Source organism: Grampus griseus, assembly GCF_964374135.1.
Source record: "Grampus griseus genome assembly, chromosome: 8".
Taxonomy (NCBI): domain Eukaryota; kingdom Metazoa; phylum Chordata; class Mammalia; order Artiodactyla; family Delphinidae; genus Grampus; species Grampus griseus.
Genome location: NC_139002.1, coordinates 12598701 through 12618641, shown reverse-complemented (window position 1 = coordinate 12618641; position 19941 = coordinate 12598701). Strand labels below are relative to the sequence as shown.

General features: G+C 49.1%; 1 protein-coding gene across 1 annotated transcript in view; it reads left to right on the top strand.

Moving 5' to 3' along the window:
- Positions 1-19941, top strand: part of GRIK4 (glutamate ionotropic receptor kainate type subunit 4) — a gene marked incomplete at both ends in the record, with an annotated part of 310516 nt that overhangs the window by 270994 nt on the left and 19581 nt on the right. Inside the window, 4 exons of the mRNA XM_082659887.1 lie at positions 8852-8961; positions 12517-12690; positions 16313-16478; positions 17840-18065. Of these exons, the coding sequence (XP_082516013.1) occupies positions 8852-8961; positions 12517-12690; positions 16313-16478; positions 17840-18065 (676 nt within the window). The remainder of the gene's footprint in view (positions 1-8851; positions 8962-12516; positions 12691-16312; positions 16479-17839; positions 18066-19941) is intronic.

Genomic DNA, 19941 nt, shown 5'->3' with positions numbered 1-19941 from the left:
CCTGACTCTCTGATTATTGCTTCTTCCACCATTTCTGTTGCTTCCTCTCTCTCTCTCTCTCTCTCTCTCTCTCTCTCTCTCTCTCTGTCTCTGTTTGCCTCTTAAATGTCCGTGGCCCTTTTCTATTCTCACTCTCCCAATTCTCTGCCTAGATAATCTCACCCTTTCCCAAATCTATAAATCTAACCCTGACTGCTCCCCTAAATTCCAGAAGCATATTTTAAACACATTACTAAGGCGTCCCCACCTGGATATCTCAGAGGCACCTCAAAAACAGTGACACGAACTTCATTCGGTATATTCCTCCCTCCCCTCCTCTGCCCCATCTCAGGTAACACCATCTCTATCCAGCCACCTGAGCTGTCCATCGCTTCTCTTTCCTCACATGGTCAGTTGGTCTGCTCACGTCCTAAATAGTCCTCAGATATACTCTCCTCATCTCTAACCTCAACTGCTGCCATCCCAGTGGCCTGTATCCTCCTTGAAGGCAGGTGTTTCTTATCCATTACTGTATCCCCATCAAAGGGCCACGGTTATTGTAAGCATTCACCAGGAAGCAGTAGAGTGAAAATCATGGACTCTGGAGCCAGACTGCCTGGTTTATTCCCAGATCTGACACTCACTGGCTGCAGGGCACCTGTGTCTCAGCTTATTCATCTGTAAAAATGGGTTGCCATGCACATTTAATGAGGATAGATATGTAATGCACTTATAACAGCGCCTGACGTGTGCACAATAAAGTGTTAGTTATTACACTTTTTATTGAAGTATAGTCGGTTTATAATGTTTCAGGTGTACAGCGAAGTGATTCAATTATATATGTAATTGAATATAGTTGAGATGTTGAATCTAGTTCCTTGTGCTGTACAGTAGGTCCTTGTTATTTATCTATTTTTATATAGTAGTGTGTATCTATTAATCCCAAATTCCCAATTTATCCCTTCCCCCAGCTATTACATTTCATAAATGTATGTGAACTTCTCTCCACTACCATCTATCCTCAATCCATCCTGCAGCCTGAGAGTTGTTTTATTTTATTTATTTATTTATCTTTTTTTCACAAATGTCATCATATCAGCTTCCGACTTAAAATCATTCACCGGCTGCACATCACTTACGAGAAAAATCCAGCCTTCTTAGCGTGGAGAATAAAAGCCGATCTCTCCTGTTCCACTTCCATCTCTTTGCTGCAGGCACCTTCATCCTGTACTGCTTACTCCTTTTCCCATCATGTCAACCTCTTCCTGTCTTCTTATCTAGATTCATACTCATCTTCTTGTCCCTCAACTGTCTAACAAGGTCTTCCCTAGCCTTTAATACCCAGCTCAAATGGCACTTGTCAAATGTGACTCCCCTAGATGGGGCTGATTGCTTCTTTCTCTGAGCTGCTGCCCTCTGCCTGTACCTCTATAACAACATCTATATGCTGCGTTATATTACTCTTTGTTTATCTCTCTCTCCCTGAGTAGATCCTAGTGGGAGATACACTGGGGAGAAAGTACCCTTTTGCCAGACCATACATTTTTTAAAATTGAAGTATAGTTGATTTACAATGTTGTGTTAGTTTTGCTGGTATACAGCAAAGTGATTCCGTTATGCATATGTACCTATATATTCTTTTTCATATTCTTTTCCATTATGGTTTATTACAGGATACTGAATAGAGTTCCCTGTGCTATACAATAGGACTTTGTTGTTGATCGATTCTATATATAATAGTTTGCATCTGCTAATCCCAAACTCCCAATCCAACCCTCCCCCACCCCCCCTCCCCTTGGCAACCAGAAGTCTGTTCTCTATGTCTGTGAGTCTGTTTCTGTTTTGTCCATAAGTCCATTTGTGTCACATTTTAGATTCCACATATAAGTGATATTGTATGGTATTAGACCATAAATTTTTATGATATGATTTTTGGTATGGAAAATATCTCATCCTAAACATGTGATATTTACTTCATAAGTACAGAGGGAAGAAAGGAAGGGGGAGGGAGGGAGGGACCTGTGATTCTGCAGGCAGTGACCACCACTTCCCTTGGTGGCTCACGGTCGAGCAGCACTGACCCCCAGGAGCCTGGCTTCTGCCAGGAGGCCCAGTATTCCAGGCAGTAGGATGAGTGACCCAAATAGATTTCTTTTTACTTTCTGGCCTTTACTCTATTGGCCTTGAGAACAAAAAGTGAGGGGAGGCAGATGTTGGGGCAGCTCAGACCCATCCTGTGCTCAGGCCTGGTCGTGGCGGCCACCTGAACCCATTGCTCCCTCCCTCCCTGATGCCTCCACATACCACAGACAGCATAGCACCGACCTGAGAAGGCATGGGAACCCCCGGCTGGGGCCAGATGAGCTTCCAGGCCATACATGGAGGATTCAGCCTTTAGAATCTGGGGTGTCCCCTGGTACTGCAAAGATAGGAGTCAAACGACTGGACATCTGAAGTTCAAGACTCTCTTGATTTCCTTGGCATATTAGCACATTTCTTCTTATTGAGAAGTTCAGTATTTAGCATAGCAGTGTAACCCCAAGGGCATTTTGCAGTTCAGGGTTTTATCGAATTGATGCATTTTGCAGTCCAGAGTTCTATAGAATTGATGCATACTGTAAGCTCCCAAATATCTGTGAATGGAAGAGGAAAGATCATAGAAAAACAAAACCATTCACGTTTGATGTTAGAGTGTATCATGTAGTTTTCTCTCTGTCTTTTTTTCTGCAGCAGCAATTTCCCTAATGATGTTTTGCTCAGATTAATATTAAAGTAAGTTTGTATGCCTCAAGCACACACTGACTGCTGAAGCAAAGCCTCATCAGAGCGTGCCAGAAACCAACCTGGGATTTGACATTGGCGCATATAGCCCCAAATGGATAATCAAGTTTAAACAATTCAGTGTCAATATATTCAAGGAGGTTGGGTGTATGTCCAGTATTTTTGTATGTTGACTAACACCTCTTTATTCATGAAGCACTTTCACATACAGTCTCTGGTTTAGTACAGCCATCCCCCGAGGCAGGCAGTAGGATTCCCATTTTGCACAGAAGGATTCTGAGGCCAGTCGTGGCTAGTGGTGCAGTGGAAAGAGGAAAGAGAGTGCAATGGTGGGGTGGCATGGAACCCAGGTTTTCGATCTCCAAGTCCATACATTTCCAATTATCTATCTTTATGGTACAGTAGGTATATTTCTCTGTGTCAAGGTCATGTGTTAGGTGATCTTTCAAGATCCCTTCTAATCAGAGGATACTATCTATGATCCCATATAGTGTCCTAAGCCAGCCAGAACATCTAAGCCTCCCTTGAAAATGTGAGTTTACTATTTTCCTGTCCAACGTCCTGCTCCACCTTTGAATAGCAAATGTGAAAGTTTCACACTCTGTTCTTTTTCTCTTCTTAACTCTTGGCTAGAGTCTTATCTCTAAACAAAAGTAAAAAAAAAAAAAAAAAAAAAAAAAACAGAAAAGAAAAAAACAAAGCAGACAGTGATTAAAAAGTGAGCAAGAAATAAATGTCAACATTAAATGAATGTCTGGCATTTTTGCTGGATGTATCAGTTGTTTTTCAAGAAGGTCTGTTTCATCTCAGAAAGACTGTCTAGGAAAATGGAGAACAAAGCTAAGTAAACCAGTGAATCATTTCTAATACTGCTTAATACTCTGTTATAAGAAAACAGAAAATGAATAAAGTTCTGTTCCTTAAAGCTAAGTAACATGATAGCCCATATAATGGAAATATGGTTCCCTGAATGTATAATCATGTTAATATTGGTTATTTATTGAGTTCTCCTCTCTCAAGAAGTTCAAGGACTTTATCAACATTACTTTAGTAGTTCTCACATCGCCCCCTTCACGTTGATTGTGGTGTCCCACTTTCTGGAAGAAGAAAACAGCACCAGCGAAGCTGAGTGGCTCACCTAGGATCACTCAGCAAGGCAAGGTCAGGGCCAGGTTTAGAACTTAGGTCTTCTCCTGCCAGATTTCCAATCAGCAAAGTGAAAATAGATATGCCAGCATCTGGGTTATATAGGCAACAAACCCATCTGGGTGTTTTAAGTGAAGAGGAATTAATTGCTTACTTCTTTTTTACTCTTGGAGCCGGATGTGAGAAGTGCGTGCTAAACCAAAGTATCATCGAGACAGTCCACTGCAGACACACTGAGGGGGGTTATCCATGGGCTCCTGGCGCTTCCCTTAGCCCTAAAGAGTATCTTATTGGCCATTGATGACAAGTAGGAGTGGAAAGAAACCTCTCTATGAATGGCCATTTAGTTCTAAAGCCTGGCAAAACCACATGGGGGACAGGATGCGCCTTTGTCATCGGCTGTGCTGGAGAAGGAGCGGATTCAGGGAAGGAAGAGAGTTGCTATCACTGGTTTGTGTGTAGGAAATGGGGATGAGGGTACACAGCCCTTACATAGACACAGGAGAACCTGCTGCACATCTGAGCCACTCTGTCTTGACTTTTTGGGGAAGGCTGAGGTGGAACTGAGTTCCAAAGATTGCAATCACCAGCTTCTAAGGGCCAGCCTTCCAGAAGAGAGCCTGGTATTACCCTAATCACTTCCCTGGAGAGCCCTGGGGGAACCCTCATGATTTATGTATTATTACCCATGGAAACTCTAGGAGCTATGGAAAGCGACTGTGGCCAGACGGCATTCTCCCTCCAAGCATCTTTAGCACGTGCTCCTATAGGACAGAAGATAGTATTTCTTGTCCACTGAGGGAGAATCAATATAAAAGGAAGTTCCCTCTTTTGTCATATACCATCTCCCTGCACCCCCTTCACTCGTGGCTACCATTAGACAGAGGGGGAGCAAACACTTCTACAGCACTTACGGTGTGTTAAAACAACCCATGAGGTAGGTTTTATTACTACCCCCATGTTACAAAAGAGGAAATGGAGACCCAGAGAGGTGAAGTAACTTGCACAGGGACACATAATGGTACGTGGCACAGCCAGGATTCAATCCTGGACAGGCTGACTCCAGAGTCTGCGTTTTAATTCACTACCTGCCCTGCATTACCTGGCTCCGGTGTCCTTATGCATTTGGCTTCAGACTCTGGGAAAGCACTTACTTCCTTACTATAATGTCATTTCTTCTAGTACATAGAGAAGGAAGTATCAGTGAGTTCACGGATTTTCTTTATGGATAAGAGGAATTTTCAACAGGCAAGGGAAGGTTAGTACCACTTCATAGCTCCATGGACAGCTCCACTGCTAACATTCAAAGGGCCTCACCATGCAGGGGTTGTGATCATTGGGTGACCAGCCCAGTCTCTTTCACCATCAGATGGCATCAGTGATGCTGGCTCTGGTGTGGTCAGTCTGAAGCATCATTGTCTCTGAGGTGGACAGTACACAAGTCAAGGAACCAGTTTTCATTTTGGTGCCGTCTCATTTTCCACCCCATCTGCAGGACTTGATCTGTCATAGACATTTGGGGCATAGACTATATATAACCAGTTATCTACCTTCAAAGTGGTTGTATTCGCCAGAAGGAACCAGCCCAACCTGTAGTCAACAGAGACACGTATAAATCAATACAAATGCCTATAAATGCAACAGAGTCATCATAAATGATGATGGGTATAAATAAATGATGTTTAGAGTACTTTAAGGGGGTGAGATTGAGTAGGTTGGGATTCTATTGGTATTGGGAAGAAGGCATGGCATTAATGAAGGAGTTTATTGGAGCAAATTCAAAGATAAAAAGGAGAGGGAGACGTGGTACAGCTGCCATTTGAAAGAAGGAGAGCATGGCATCCCTATGGCACAGTTGGCGAATGAGCACCAGAGAAATTGAAGCCATCACCAGTGATTTGAGCAAGGCGCTTAATCTCCGTGGGTCGCAGTTCTTCCATCTGTCAATATGGAGAACTGGGTACTGAAATCAAGAGAACGTAGTGAAGCATTTTGAGTTCTTCAGAAGAAGAGCATCACCGTCATATATCCTTTGGGTTAAGGAAAATCTATTACTAGGAAGAAATGCCTGTGGCGTGTGACACCTGATTTGCCCCAAGCACCAGTACTCAGATGTCTTTGGGGAAGGAAGCAATCAAAAGCATCTGCATAGGAAAAAAAAAAAAAGGTAGGCGGTCAGAGCCTTACAAGTAACATACTTCTCTTTGGCATCAGAAAAACAGCTTGGGCTCAGCCCAAGCCTAGGCTGTGCGAGCTCAGACCCAAATCTCAAATGACTGCCCATTCCTTGCTCTTCTGGTTGGCGTCAGTCAATCACAAGTGGAATCAGATGTTGCCTTGCCAACGTGACTGATATGTTTCCAATGGAGCTCTGTTTATGTCTTGATCCTTGTTTGTGTGATGTTCTATGTTTTATAACTTGAGTCTCCAGGAATTTTTCCCATGGCTGTGCATCATTTCTTATCACCCATAACCAAATATGGCAGCTTTAAATAGTGCTGTCATTTTCCTCAATTTCACTTGTTGTGATATAATCAGGTATAGATTTCTGACATTGAGCATCTAATGGGGTTTCAGATTCAGAAAGCTACAATGAAAGATTTTTTTCTCTTGGATATCTCTCAACTGGGAGACACAGAGTGAAATAGTCATGAGCGACAGGCGTAGAATTCATGTCCGTTTGCCCAGAGAAGCTCTGGGGGATAGAAGGACCCCAGGAGTGGCCCATGCTAGTGATTTCTGCTGCAGAAGGTGTATATGCATCATGAGGACCTTCTTCCCCCTTCTGGACTCACTCTGTGTCTTCCTTTGTCTGCCACTGGCTCTTAGGATGAAGACAAAGACATGGTTAGCCCGTGATGGACACAAGAATGACTAACTCGGGACTCTCATTCTGCTGCTCTTGAGTCCTTCTTCCTGTTAGAGAATTTACATAGTGATAGGACCAGACATACTTAAAGGGCCCATTCCCCATTTCTCTCCTGTTCCCTTGCTCACTGGGCTTTGTCCCTCAAGTTGTTTTATTTTCCCAGTCAATCGCCTGAGTGTTCTGTGCAGCTCAAGCATGAATGCACATGAGGCAGAGTACTTGCAATTGGTATCAAAGGGCAGTTCCCTGGTCTCAGCCTTATTGGGAGAGAAAACCAGTTTCAGACAGACCACCCAAGGGGTCACTGTCACACTGATGAAGGGCCCAAGAACAGGTGCCCCACTGGCAGAGGATAAGCTTTGACTTCTTCACTCTGTACCCTCCGGACTGTGTCCCCAAATGGGAGTGTAAAAACTGTACTCCCAAGTGCTTTGGGAATTTGCCTACTGGCTTTCTGGGAAGGGATGGAAAGCCCACCAGAAGAGAAGTCGAAAATCACCCACGACTGGAGCCGTTCGGATACAAGGGGACCATGCAGCGTTGTCTCCCCCGCTCCTTAGATGCTGCACTGGGACAGCTATTGTTACCTAGAGTTTCTCAGCATGGGCTCCATGGTCTGGCTGTCCTTGGATAACGAAAGCCCAGAAAGCTGGTTGAGATCAGTACTGGCATAGGCAGCTGCCCTTTGTGTTTCTGGGGACCCCAGTGTAAAAGTGACATATACCTTGTTAGTGACAGTAGGCTGTGCCGTGACTCATATATACTTGAGCTCGAAAGTTTACACGTTTGTAGAACCCCTGAGCTTAATACTGATTTTCTGCCCTATCAATGGACTTCCTAGATTCCTGGAATCATAAAATCATATCATTTTCAATTTAGAGTGGTCTTTAGGGAGCATCTAGTCCAGCGGTTTCAGAGTAAATGGAAGAAGTAAGCCTGATGCAAGACCAAGGCAGCCGTGGGGAGCTGCAGAGAGGGGCCCTGTCTTGACTGGGCAGCCGCCACTCAGCTCCAGCTGGTTGAGAATTAGGCCCAGTGTTGCCAGATCGCCCATTTTTTTAAGCCAGAAATCTGGATTTTTATGTGAAATCTCCCAATCATTTAATGTTGGCAATTAATCAAAATGGGTAAGCACTGCAGGTAAACAAACAAGTTGTCTGTGGGCTGCAGGTCACCAGGGTGTCACCTTTGATCTAGTCCAGCTCCAACGGAGGCTGAAGGGGGGGTGTGCACTTGCCAGAGACCACACAGCTGAAGACTGGGACCAGGTTCTGGAACTCCTTCTCATTCTGTCTCACTTTCCTACAGAAAATGCCCTGGAGCTTGGTCCTCAGCTCTCTGTTCCTGGCTCCATCCTTTGGCTCCCATGACTCTAGTCAACCATGTCCCTGTGCTGGAGACAAACATTTTCCCCACAGCATCATGGTACAAGCCCTGGGCTTTGTGTCAGGAAGCGTGCATTTGAGTCCCAGCTCTTCCACTGATTAGCCCTATAACCTTGGACACATCTCTCGAGTGCCCTGGGCTTTGATTTCTTCCCTAATACAATGAAAATAAGAATCTGGGCCTCACAGCACCGGTTTGAGAAGGTCTCACTGTGCGTGAGATCACACTGCAAACAGATAAACCAAGGATGCCTGTCATATTAGCATCCTCACGAGAAAGAGGTGAGTGTCTGAGTGGGGGGCTAGCGTTCCATCCACCACTGCAGACATCAACAGTTCAAAAGTGCTTCAGAGCCCAAACACACTGCCCCTGGAGGATGTGGGGACAGCACATAAGGGGCACTGAGGGCTGTTCTGCTTGCCCAGCACAGAGCCTCCTTCATCCTAGGAAGTAACGAGGCCCCCGGCTGTTCTTTTGTTTCATCTTCTGAGATCAGGGCTGGGTAAGTGTTTCAGAGCAGCCCCCTCTACACCTTCAGCCCTGTGTCATTTAAACCAATCACCCATAACCCGAGGCAATGCAATCTGGGGCCAGACCCAGGTCACCATCCCCTCTGCCCTGCCCTGCCCTTCCCAAGGGTCATGCTGACTGAATGTAGACGGTGAATCTTGTTTTTATTTCCATTTCCAGGGCCGCAGACCCGGCTATTTCTCCTTCCTGGACCCTTTTTCTCCTGGCGTCTGGCTCTTCATGCTTCTAGCCTATCTGGCCGTCAGCTGTGTCCTCTTCCTAGTGGCTCGGTACTCTCCTCTCCCCTTCCCTGTCCTCACACCGCCACCTCGTGTCCACCTCTGGGAACTGCATGGGAGGGGGTGGGGAGCCACAGAACGGTGGGTTGAGAAGCCCTTGGTGCCAAACCAGAGGGACGGGAGAGGGACTCAGGACCTGAACCACTCTGCCCAGCTGTTGACCTGGCACTGCCCATCCATCCGTCTTTGCCCACATCCCCTACTATGCGCAGAGAAGACAGGCGAGCTTGTCCGCATTTGCTTCTGCGCCCCTGCCTCTTAGCCCTCTCGTTCCCCAGTCTCCAGCCCGCCTGCTTGTGTAGGAGCTTAGGGAGAGAGAGGAGGGGAGGAAGGTGGCAGGAAGATCACTCCGATTAAGTTCCGAGCCTTTGGCAGCCCTGGCATCCGTCCTTGCCAGGATCTGCTACAAAGTGCTGAATGACAAGAAGCAGAGCCTGCAAATCTGGAGTGGGGGACTGGAGGCCTCCTCTGCAGAGGGCCTGGCCCTTCCCCAGCCCGAGTCTGTCTGTGAAAGCACAGCTGCCTTGTTGAATGGGGACTGTGGAGGGCGGCTGGCAGCAGGGGGGCAGGACAGAGAGAAGCATTGGCAAGCAGAGCTGAGTTGAGACACGTGGTCCAGATCAGGGGTTGGGGAGAGAACCAGCGCCCCCGCCCCCGCCCCCGGAAACCAGAGACTGTCCCTGGGCCTACGGAAGAAGCCGAGGAGCATCCCAGCAAGAGGCACAGAGAGGGTTGTTTCTCTCTGAGGCTCGGTTGGACCAGCCTGGGCTTCAGGAGAGCCAGCTGACTCCCCAGAAGCAGCACAAGCTCTTGTGGCTCAGGGTCATTCCCTCAGATCCCCGATTCCCACCCAGTGCTCAGCTCACCACCCCGGAGGAGCTTCTCAAGGGCTGACAGTGGCTCTGGTCCAGCGGTCTCCTTTGCCTTGGGGCCACAGAAGCAGGGCCCGATGATTCTGTAGTGAACATTCCACCTCTGTGGGGTGGGGTCTTCCCCAAGAGCATGTCTATTCAGTGCTTGAGGGGAGACTGTGCTCCCTCCGGTTAGAAGATGGAGCCCCAAGGAACTGCGGGGTTCCAAACTCCAGGGCAGTTCCCAGCCTGCCCGAGAGGCATTGAATCACTCAGTCTGAGCCTCTTCCAGTGGAGATCAAAGCCAAGTTCAGGAAGTCCTCCCTGGCCCATGAGATCCAACCAAACAGGGAAAGGCCTTGCTTACAACCTGGTCGTCTTCAAAGGCTGCTGATGCTTTGGCACTCGGGCGCCACCACCCCCCGCCCCGGGCCTGTAGGCATTGCCACTGTCAAGTATCTGTCGTCCGTGTCGACTGGCGAGGCTTCCCCTCTGCACTTGGCCGCACTGCCTGCGGCTGCTCAAACGAAACTGTCTGCCTGAGTCCTGTCTCCGCTGCCCTGCAGTTCGCTCTTGCTCCCTTTGATTGAGCCCCTGTGTGTAGTAAGCCATGGCTCTCAGGTGACCTCGGAGGCCTGCAAATGGTCTTAGGGCTTGGTTACCAGACACACACACACACACACACACACACACACACACACACACACACACGGCTGCTTCACCACGCCTGCCACAGCCTGAAGCTTTTCAATCAGCCCTGGGGGCTTAAACAGCCCCTCTTCTCTGCCCTACACATACACACAAACACACACACACACAAACACACACACACATGCACACACTGCCCCCTAGGATCCAGAATTAACAAAAAGATTAACCAAGAAGAAACTGTACAAAAGGTCTGATCATACATCCTATATATACATATATCTATAATACCCTATATACGTAATATCTGAGCGTAGGGTAATCTGGCCCAAGGTAGTGGCTTTCAGACAGGGTTCCCCGAGCGTGGAGGCTCCTGGAAGTTTACAGAGACGTGGAGGGGCGATGTGAAGAGGCTGGACAGCCAGAGCTCTGGGACCTCAGCCCGTCTTCATTCAGACCAGCTCCACTTTTCTCTTATATATTGTACTTCCGGGTAAGATTTTAGAGGTGAAAAGATATTTGAAAACCACTGCTCTAAGGCAGCAGTTCCCAAGCCAGCTGATAACCACAGTCACACAAGGAGCTTTAAAAAACTTGAATTTCTATGTCTGATCGTCTCCAAATCTCTAGGGATGGGGCCTGGAAATCTGTATTTTTGGAGCTCACTTCCAATGGCCCGTAGGCTTGGGAACCACCGAGGTGAGGCACCACGGGCACAAGCCAGCCCCGCAGGCCACGAAGAGAAGGGGCACATCTTGGGGCAGGGGCCAGCGATGGCACATTGGCCTTGTATTCGGGAACAGGCGGCAGCGATGGGAATGTGGGCCAGCCCTGCAGCATGGCACGTGCGCACTAGGCTGCAGGGAAGGCCGGGGATGATGGTAACACCCTGTGAAGAGGCAGACCTGCCCTGCTCTGCTCAGCACACGCCCAGACGCGTCTCTCACATCAGAGCTGGAAGGCTTTGTGTGGGAGACAGGCTGGGGCGGAAGAGGGAGAGCATGTGTCTGGTGGGCAGGAAGAAAGGGCATTAGAGGTACCGCTGGGAGAGAGAGGCCAGCGTGAGGCTGCGAGCGACAGCGGGGGGAGCGCCACCCTTCTCAACCCCGTGTGCCCATCATGCTCAGCTGGGGAGCCCTAAAAATGCTGATATCCAGGCCTTACCTGGACAAATTAAATCAGAACCTCTGGGTGTGGAATCCAGGTATTGGCATTATTTCAGAAGTTCCCAGAGCTTCCCTGGTGGCGCAGTGGTTGAGTCCGCCTGCCGATGCAGGGGACACGGGTTCGTGCCCCGGTCCGGGAAGACCCCACATGCCGCAGAGCGGCTGCGCCTGTGAGCCATCGCCTCTGTGACTGTGCGTCCAGAGCCTGTGCTCCACAACGGGAGAGGCCACAACAGTGAGAGGCCCGCGTACCGCAAAAAAAAAAAAAAAAAAAGCTCCCAGGTGAGTCTGAAACACAGACAGGGTTGAGAACCAGGGCCTGAGCCTGAGGGACCATCTGGGCCAGTGGTTCACAAAGTGTGGTCCCTGGACCAGTGGCATCCACATCAGCTAGGCACTTGCAGGTTCTAGGCCTCAACCCAATGCGCCGAATCAGACGCTTTTGCCGCCATCTGTGCTCTCCCAAGCCCTCTTGGTGATTCTGATGTCAGTTAAAGTTTGAGAATTACTACTCTAGGCCGACGGCTTTCAAGCCATGGCTCCGTGGGGCTGTAGGGTCTCTCTCTGGTCACTTTGGGGAACTGAAGGAGGCAGAACAAGCAATTCCCAGCCGTCTATTCTGTGACTTGATTTATTTTGAAAAAACTAAGATGTTTCTTTGATTAAAGAAAAACAGTTCCCAAACTGCCAACATAGTCCAACTTTCTCATTTTTCAGGGGGAACACCCAAGTCCCTTAGAGGGGAGGGGCTTAGCCAAGGCCACAGGCCAGCTACCAAGGTCTCGGGGCGAGGCCAGGCAGGGGAGCGCCCTCACACCCTCAGCACCCCTTCCTTCACGCCCATCCTCCGCAGCACTGGTATGTGTCCCTTTCTTTCACAGGTTGACGCCCTACGAGTGGTACACACCCCACCCGTGTGCCCAGGGCCGGTGCAACCTCCTGGTGAATCAGTACTCCCTCGGCAACAGCCTCTGGTTCCCGGTCGGGGGCTTCATGCAGCAGGGCTCCACCATCGCGCCTCGCGCCTTATCCACCCGCTGCGTCAGTGGCGTCTGGTAAGATCCTGGGTCCTCCGATGAGCCCTGATCCAGCTTCCGGTAGGCAGGAACCTCAGCTCTGCCCTAGGACAGCCTCTGCCAGCACAGAGGGTTTGGGGGCAGTGGCTGGGTGCGCTTTGTGCCATCTTTTCTCCTTCTCTGTTCTCTGCCTTGGAGGTCTAGATGCAGAGGGGAGCTAAGGCAGGAAAGGAGACCGAGTGAGAAAATGCCTTGACGGCCCACAGCAAAGCAGTTATAACTTCCTGACCTGAAAACGACCAGAGGTTGAGAGGCAGGGCCTGTGAACACATATGCAGATTTATGCAAATGTAAGCATGTAGCAGGAAGTCCCTGCAGGAGAAATCCAAGCCCACGCCCCCTCCAGCAGCTTTCTGGAGCTTTGCCCCTCTGCACCTGGCTCTGGGGGCCCGCCAGACCCATCCACCTTAGCAGGTGTGGGAAAACGCAAGCTGTTAGTAGCTCGGAGTTGGACAGGACCTCAGGGAGCAAGTTGCCATCGTGGTCTACACGGACAGTCAGCCAGCCTCTTTCTGGAGCTCCCTTCTCCTCTTGGCAGGGCAAAAGGAACATGGTGGAATGATTTGATGTGTGGGAAAGTTCTCTGAAAATTTGGAAGTGCTACATAAATCATTGCTATTAGGCCACTATGGGGGGAAATGAAATACCGATGTAGTGTTGAAAGGCAAGTTTCCCATCCTCACTTAAAAACCCACTGTCAGGTTTGGTGTCACAGCTTATAGGACTTACAACCTTCATTCGCTCCTCTCCTTCTCAGCCCGTGTAAGCCAGAGGAAAAGGAAAGGGGCATGGGTGCTGGGGACAGTGTGGTATCTGGACAGTTACCTAGGAGCCACTGGACTGGGGCTGATGGGCAGGTGGAAGCACAGCTGGGACTGATACAGTAGGATTTAAACCCTTGGGGCAAGGTGTTCACCCATTATCAGGTTGTGCCCAGGAGTCACTGAGCGGATCACTGTGGAGAGCTGGGTCTCACGTTCCCTGGCAGAAAGGATGGTCTTGTCAGGCACAGCCACAGAGCTCCCTCAAAATCCAGGAAATCTGGGCAGAAACCCATAGATGAGAAGTCAGCGGCAGATTCTGATCCCTTTCTGCTTGGGCTTTCCCTTCCAGAGGTGCTTGTTCCCATGTGCTGCACGCAGGGCTCCATTGCCTGCTGCCTTCACCTGTCAGCTCCCACCCCCCCAGGAATTCCCTCCTCCAGCGAAAGTCTGCCCCGGTGCTGAGGGGAACCACCTGTCCTACAGGCTGTCGGCTCAGCCCACTGGCTCAGCAGTGCTTTAAAGAGCTGGCCCCAGGTGGCTCGGTTACGCTGCGCCAGAGCGTCTGTGGAAGGGAGGCTCGGCCCTTCCCAGCCCGACCCAGGGGTGTTGGTGCACCCCTCTGCCTCTTGGAATTCTTGGTTATAAAATCAGGGCCTCAGTTAGGTTGGCTCCCTGGGGAGTGGGAGGTCAGAAAACAGGGCCATCGTGGCCTACCGTGGCACCCTCACCCAGAGCAAGCAACGGAAAATGCCCCGTTGCCGAGAATGCCAGCTTCACAGTGATAATGCCCCTTTCACCCAGGAGCAAGTCTCCACTGGCCCCTCTGGAGGGAGAGTGGGCATGATTTGCTTTGTCAGCAAAGGTGACGGGCTTGCAATGAGCTACTTACTCTCTCTGACCCGTCCTTTGTGACCAGTGGCAAAAGCAGCCACATGGCTGCCCAGGGCAGAACGGATGCCAGAGTGTAGCCATGGGGCTGGGGGAAGCTCCCCAGCCAGCTCTGAGGTCATGTCCACACCCAGGGCTCATTAACCCACGACAGTGTGGCAGAGCAGCTTCCGAATGCACACCTCCACCTGGGGACCACTCACCACCACCACCCCAGCCTCCTCTGGGGGAAGCTCATGAGAAACAACTTCCAAGAGACTGTAAGAGCCCAGGCAGGAGCAAGGAGAACAGGTTTTGCAGATGGAGGGACTCCTGGCCCTTACAGGTCACAAGTAGGAAAGGTGGACAAATGATTTTCATTGCATCTCTACATGTCTCTGTATCTCACACTCATCTCATCCTTTACAGATTATTAGTCACTAATGACATATTATCTCACCTGATCTCACAACACTCCAAAGACAGGTGGACCAGACATTATTATCCCCCATTTATTAGACAAGCAAACGAGCTCAGAGGAAGTGTGTGGCTTTTCCCCAAGGTCTCACAGGTGGAACTGGACAAAGCCAGAACTAAAACCAGATCCCTTACTGGTGATCTGGCGTGCGTGGATGCGCCCATCAAGTTGAGGGATGCCCCTGTTCCTTCACTCCTGGGAGGCAGCCTGAAGGAATTCTTGGACACGTGGCAAAGGGGACAATGGGACTTCCTGCTCTTGGAAATCCACCTGGAAGCTGCCGGCTGCTGCAGCCCCTGGCAAACACTATGCCTTGGTTGGCAATGTCTTCATACTGAGTGAAGCCTCATTAATTCAGACTCCACTGGTTCAGAATTTGGCGATTATCCAGCCTCAGTTGTGCTTACATATATCTTTGAACCCCTATAAACAAATGGATCAGGAAGCAGATCCACACTGCTGACCAGATGGTAGAAGTCTTGTTTAACCTACTTAAGTGAGCAAATTGGTTTTAATGACTTTAGCATGTATGCTGCCTGAGTTGCAAAACTATTCTAATTTTAAATAAGTCCGATCTGCCCAATAAAACAACCTTCCATTCTGAAATAGCACGACCATTGTAAAAGCATTTTTTTTTTCCGGTACGTGGGCCTCTCACTGTTGTGGCCCCTCCCGCCGCGGAGCACAGGCTCCGGACGCGCAGGCCCAGTGGCCATGGCTCACGGGCCCAGCCGCTCCGCGGCATGTGGGATCCTCCCGGAGCAGGGCACGAACCCGTGTCCCCTGCATCGGCAGGCAGACTCCCAACCACTGCGCCACCAGGGAAGCCCTAAAAGCATTTTCTAATTCCAACTTCTCAGCAGTCCGAAGGTGCTTTTCACCAGTTCATCTTGAAGAGTTTCTGCTGTTACAATTTGTAGAACTGGTTCTAGAATACAAATTTCTCAGGCACTTGGCCACGTGACTTTGCTTCTCTGAGCCTCGGTTTTCTCTTCTGTAAAATCAGGATAAGGTTTTCACCTCCCTGAGTTGTAGGGAGTACAGGAGATAGTGGGTGTGGCTCACAGTAGGTGCTCAGTACACGGCGATGCTGCTCTGAATGTCGGCTGCATCATGACGGGGCTGCGGGAGGCGTCCCAGGTCTAGCTCTGAACAGAGCCTCCAGGGCTGGCACCCTTAGCTCATTCACTAGCTCGTTACTCACCATCTCTCAAGCTGTCTCATGTTCATAGACACACTTCTTCTGAGTAGAAACCCAGTAATCACCTCCTTTAGGAAATAAGAGAAAGAAAACCACTGTCTTCTTCTAGGCCACCCTCCCAAGCCGTTCGTTTCTGTTGACATCAGATGCCCTGCCTCCTCTCTCTTCCCCCACTAGGCCCCTCAGAAGAGGGCCACCTGGTCTCTCCCGTGTCGCAGCAGGACTGGGGATGGGGTTTAAGACTCCTGGGCTGCCCCGGCAATGATGACGTCTCGGTCTTTTCCTACCTAGGTGGGCGTTCACGCTGATCATCATCTCATCCTACACAGCCAACCTGGCAGCCTTCCTGACCGTGCAGCGCATGGATGTGCCCATTGAGTCGGTGGACGACCTGGCGGACCAGACCGCCATCGAGTATGGCACGATTCACGGAGGCTCCAGCATGACCTTCTTCCAAGTAAACCCACATGGTTGCTCACCAGCGTCAGGAATCGGGCAGGATAAAGTGGAGATGTCTGTCCACTGGAGATAAAAACATCTTGCCTCATCCCATCACCCCTTTTGAACACCTCGTTTGGAGGTTCTCCTGGGGCTCATTTTTCCCCTGCTCCCCCAAATACCCATGGAACCAGGTCCCCACAGCACTTGGGTTAATATCAGCCTTGTCCCAAAGTGTTATACATGAACGGTTAGCGCTCCTTGAGACGATTTTAGTGGTAGAACTATTTTTTAATTGCAGTGGTTTCATATTTATTGTAATGAGTATTAGAAAAAAATATGCAGTGACTCTAACCTGTACTTTTATTTCTATTTCTGCACAAGATGAGGCTCACGTAGGCTTTTACATTTTTTAAGTAGGCTACATTTTATAAGTAGTGCTTAGACAAAGCAAGATTGGAGTAATACACAAATGACTAACATGTAAGGAAATTTAGATTAAGCCCAGCTGGTTTCATTGATCCCAGACTAGATAGATCTCAGATCAGGACCCTTTTGGCTTCTCCGAGGTTCCCTTGCAAGGCTCAGGAGCCGGCCCTGCCACCATGGTGTGTCAGCTGGCAGGCTACCAAGGCAGGCAGAGCCGGGCCAGACATAGGAGTAGTTTGCATTTGCTTCAGCCTCTCTAGGGAAGCAGATTGCCCTGGAGTCAGTGAGTGTCTATCCAACCTGTGACCCAAGAAGTTCATTATCACACTAAATGAGTCCAAGGCCTTCAGTTTTCTGTTTCCCATGCAAGTCTCAGGGGTACTGGCACAGGGACCAGTGAAGACATCATGCAGACACAGGGTTTGGCTAGACCCCCAGAATTCTCTCAGTCTTGTTATTATTTGTAAACTAGAAGCCAACATTGGATATGTGATTGACGGATTAGTTTAGGGTTGATAGAGAAGAGCCGGCACTGCTCCTTCAGATGACGTCTCTTAAAAGTCCAGAATGAACCTGAGTTTGCTGCCTCTGTGCTGAAGGACAGTAGAGGACGCAGCCAGAATTTCCATTCTCACTTTGGTCAGAACATGGAGGTTGGCAATGGAAGATGGGTGGATGAAGCAGAACCAATGATCGAAGCAGTAGGCAGAGTTTACACACCTTCAGACCCTGTTCCTTCTTTGTCTTTGTAAAAGGTATCAAAGGCACAACGCTCTCCTCCTGCCATTCAGCAGTGACGTTGTGAGATGAAAGGGAACAGGTTCTTGAGTATAAGGAAGGGACTGGGGAGCAGAAGGGCCAGAATTTTAGGGGCCACTTGGATGCCCTCCCTTTCCAGGCCGCCATCTCCTTTCTCTTTCCTCAACCTGCTTCCTTGCGTTCTTTTCCCAGAATTCCCGCTATCAGACCTACCAGCGCATGTGGAATTACATGTACTCCAAGCAGCCGAGTGTGTTCGTGAAGAGCACGGAGGAGGGGATCGCCAGGGTGTTGAATTCCAACTACGCCTTCCTTCTGGAATCCACCATGAATGAGTACTATCGGCAGCGCAACTGCAACCTCACTCAGATTGGGGGCCTGCTGGACACCAAGGGCTATGGGATTGGCATGCCAGTCGGTATGCAGGAGAGGAACAGCCTCTTCGGGTAGCTCCACCCAGGCAGGCTCAGGGTAGCTCAAACCATCGAATGCAGCCTTGAAGTCAACAGCCCCTGTTTCTAGAACCAGGTTCACAGTGACTTGAGATGGGCATTCTTAAGGTTTTTAAAAAAAGCCAATCCACGTCCTTCCAAGTCATCAGGGATTAGTACCCAGTCCTTAATTATGGAAGGGCTAATTGATTAGTTATTAATAGATTAATTATTAAAGGGCACATGGATGCCCTTGGTGTATTGCACACCACACAGCTGGCTTGTGAGATCTGAGTTCCCCAACAAGGGATTGAACCCAGGCCCTGGGCAGTGAAAGCATCGAGTCCTGCCCTTTGGCCGTTTCTCTGATGTCCGACATCTCTACTAGCAGTGGAAAGGAGATGGAAGAGATGGTAGGACTCAAGTGAATTAATTTTGCTATTAGTGTCCCTGCTGACAGGTTTACTGTGAAAGGGGACTGATGTGATCGGAGGAGGTGGCTTTCACATCATCTGTGGATCTCACTGGTCCATCTGCTCTGGGTCAGAGCAGGTAGCTGAGAGTGGGCAGGAAAGCGCTGGCATTCCCCTTGCTGACCGCGCCGTCGGTTTGTTATAGGAAGGTAGAGATGCTTGGCTTCCAGAAGGGTATCCCAGCTGTGCCTTGTAATGAATGTCCCTGCTTTAGGCCTTCCCCTGCTGATGGTTCCTCTATCAGAAGGTGAGGGGGAGCACGTGTGTGACTCTGTGACTGTGGTGGAGGTCTGGAAATGTCCCCCAGTGTTTCAGACATGTACCCTTCCCACACACACCATGGAGAGCCACATTGTATAGGGCTGTCCTTTTCCAAGTCTGTCCTCACGCAAGGTTGTCCTGAAACCAAGCAGCCGGGGAAGAAGCAGGAATGGAGGAAATCATCTCATGTGGGGAAGTTGGTACACAGGATATGCACCTTTGTTGGTATGTTACACACCACTTCTCTCCCTTTTGATTTTTCAAAGTGTAGTTGATTTACAAAGTTGTGTTAGTTTCAGGTGTAAGTTAGTTTCAGGAAAGTGTTTCAGGTATATATCTATTCTTTTTCAGATTCTTTTCCCTTACAGGTTATTACAAAATATTGAGTATAGTCCCCTGTGCTAGACAGTAGGTCCTTGTTGGTTGTCTATTGTATATATAGTAGTGTCACACCCCTTCTCTTGATCGGTACCTCACTCAGAGCTCTATAAATTATAGGCCTCCCTTATACCTGTGTCATGTGAAGGGCATGGGATGGAGTCAGGCAGATCTGGGAATGCACCCTGCTTCCTGGCTGTGGGGCCTTGGATAGGTTAGTTAACCTCTCAGAGTCTCAATGATCGCATTTTTAAATTCAGGTTTCTAATATGTACCTCAGAGGGTTGTTACAAAGGTTAAACTGAATAATCTGGCCTCACCACAGTGTTTCATCACACTTAGCCTGTTAGGGGGAACACTGGTGCCCTCCCCACATTTTCCAATGTTCCCTCTGTTATTTGATAAAAGCAGATGACTTCTTCAAGACTGATCAGAAACCAAACCCATGAATATAGGCAATAATATGGTTCACGCTTGAACTCTACCATTTCTGACCCTAGTAGTTCTGTAAACCGGAAGCCTCACTCAGGGCACCTGCATACCCTCCACTTAGCATCATATTTCATTGATTTCATTAATAATACAGATTATGGGCCCCTTTGAGACATTTACTGGTTGACGGTGTGTTTCAAGATGGTGAAGGGAAGCACAAAATGAACCTAAGGTGCACCTGGAAATACTCTAGCAATCTAATCAATTAATACTCTAGCAATTTAATCAATTAATACTCTAGCAATTTAATCAATTTAAC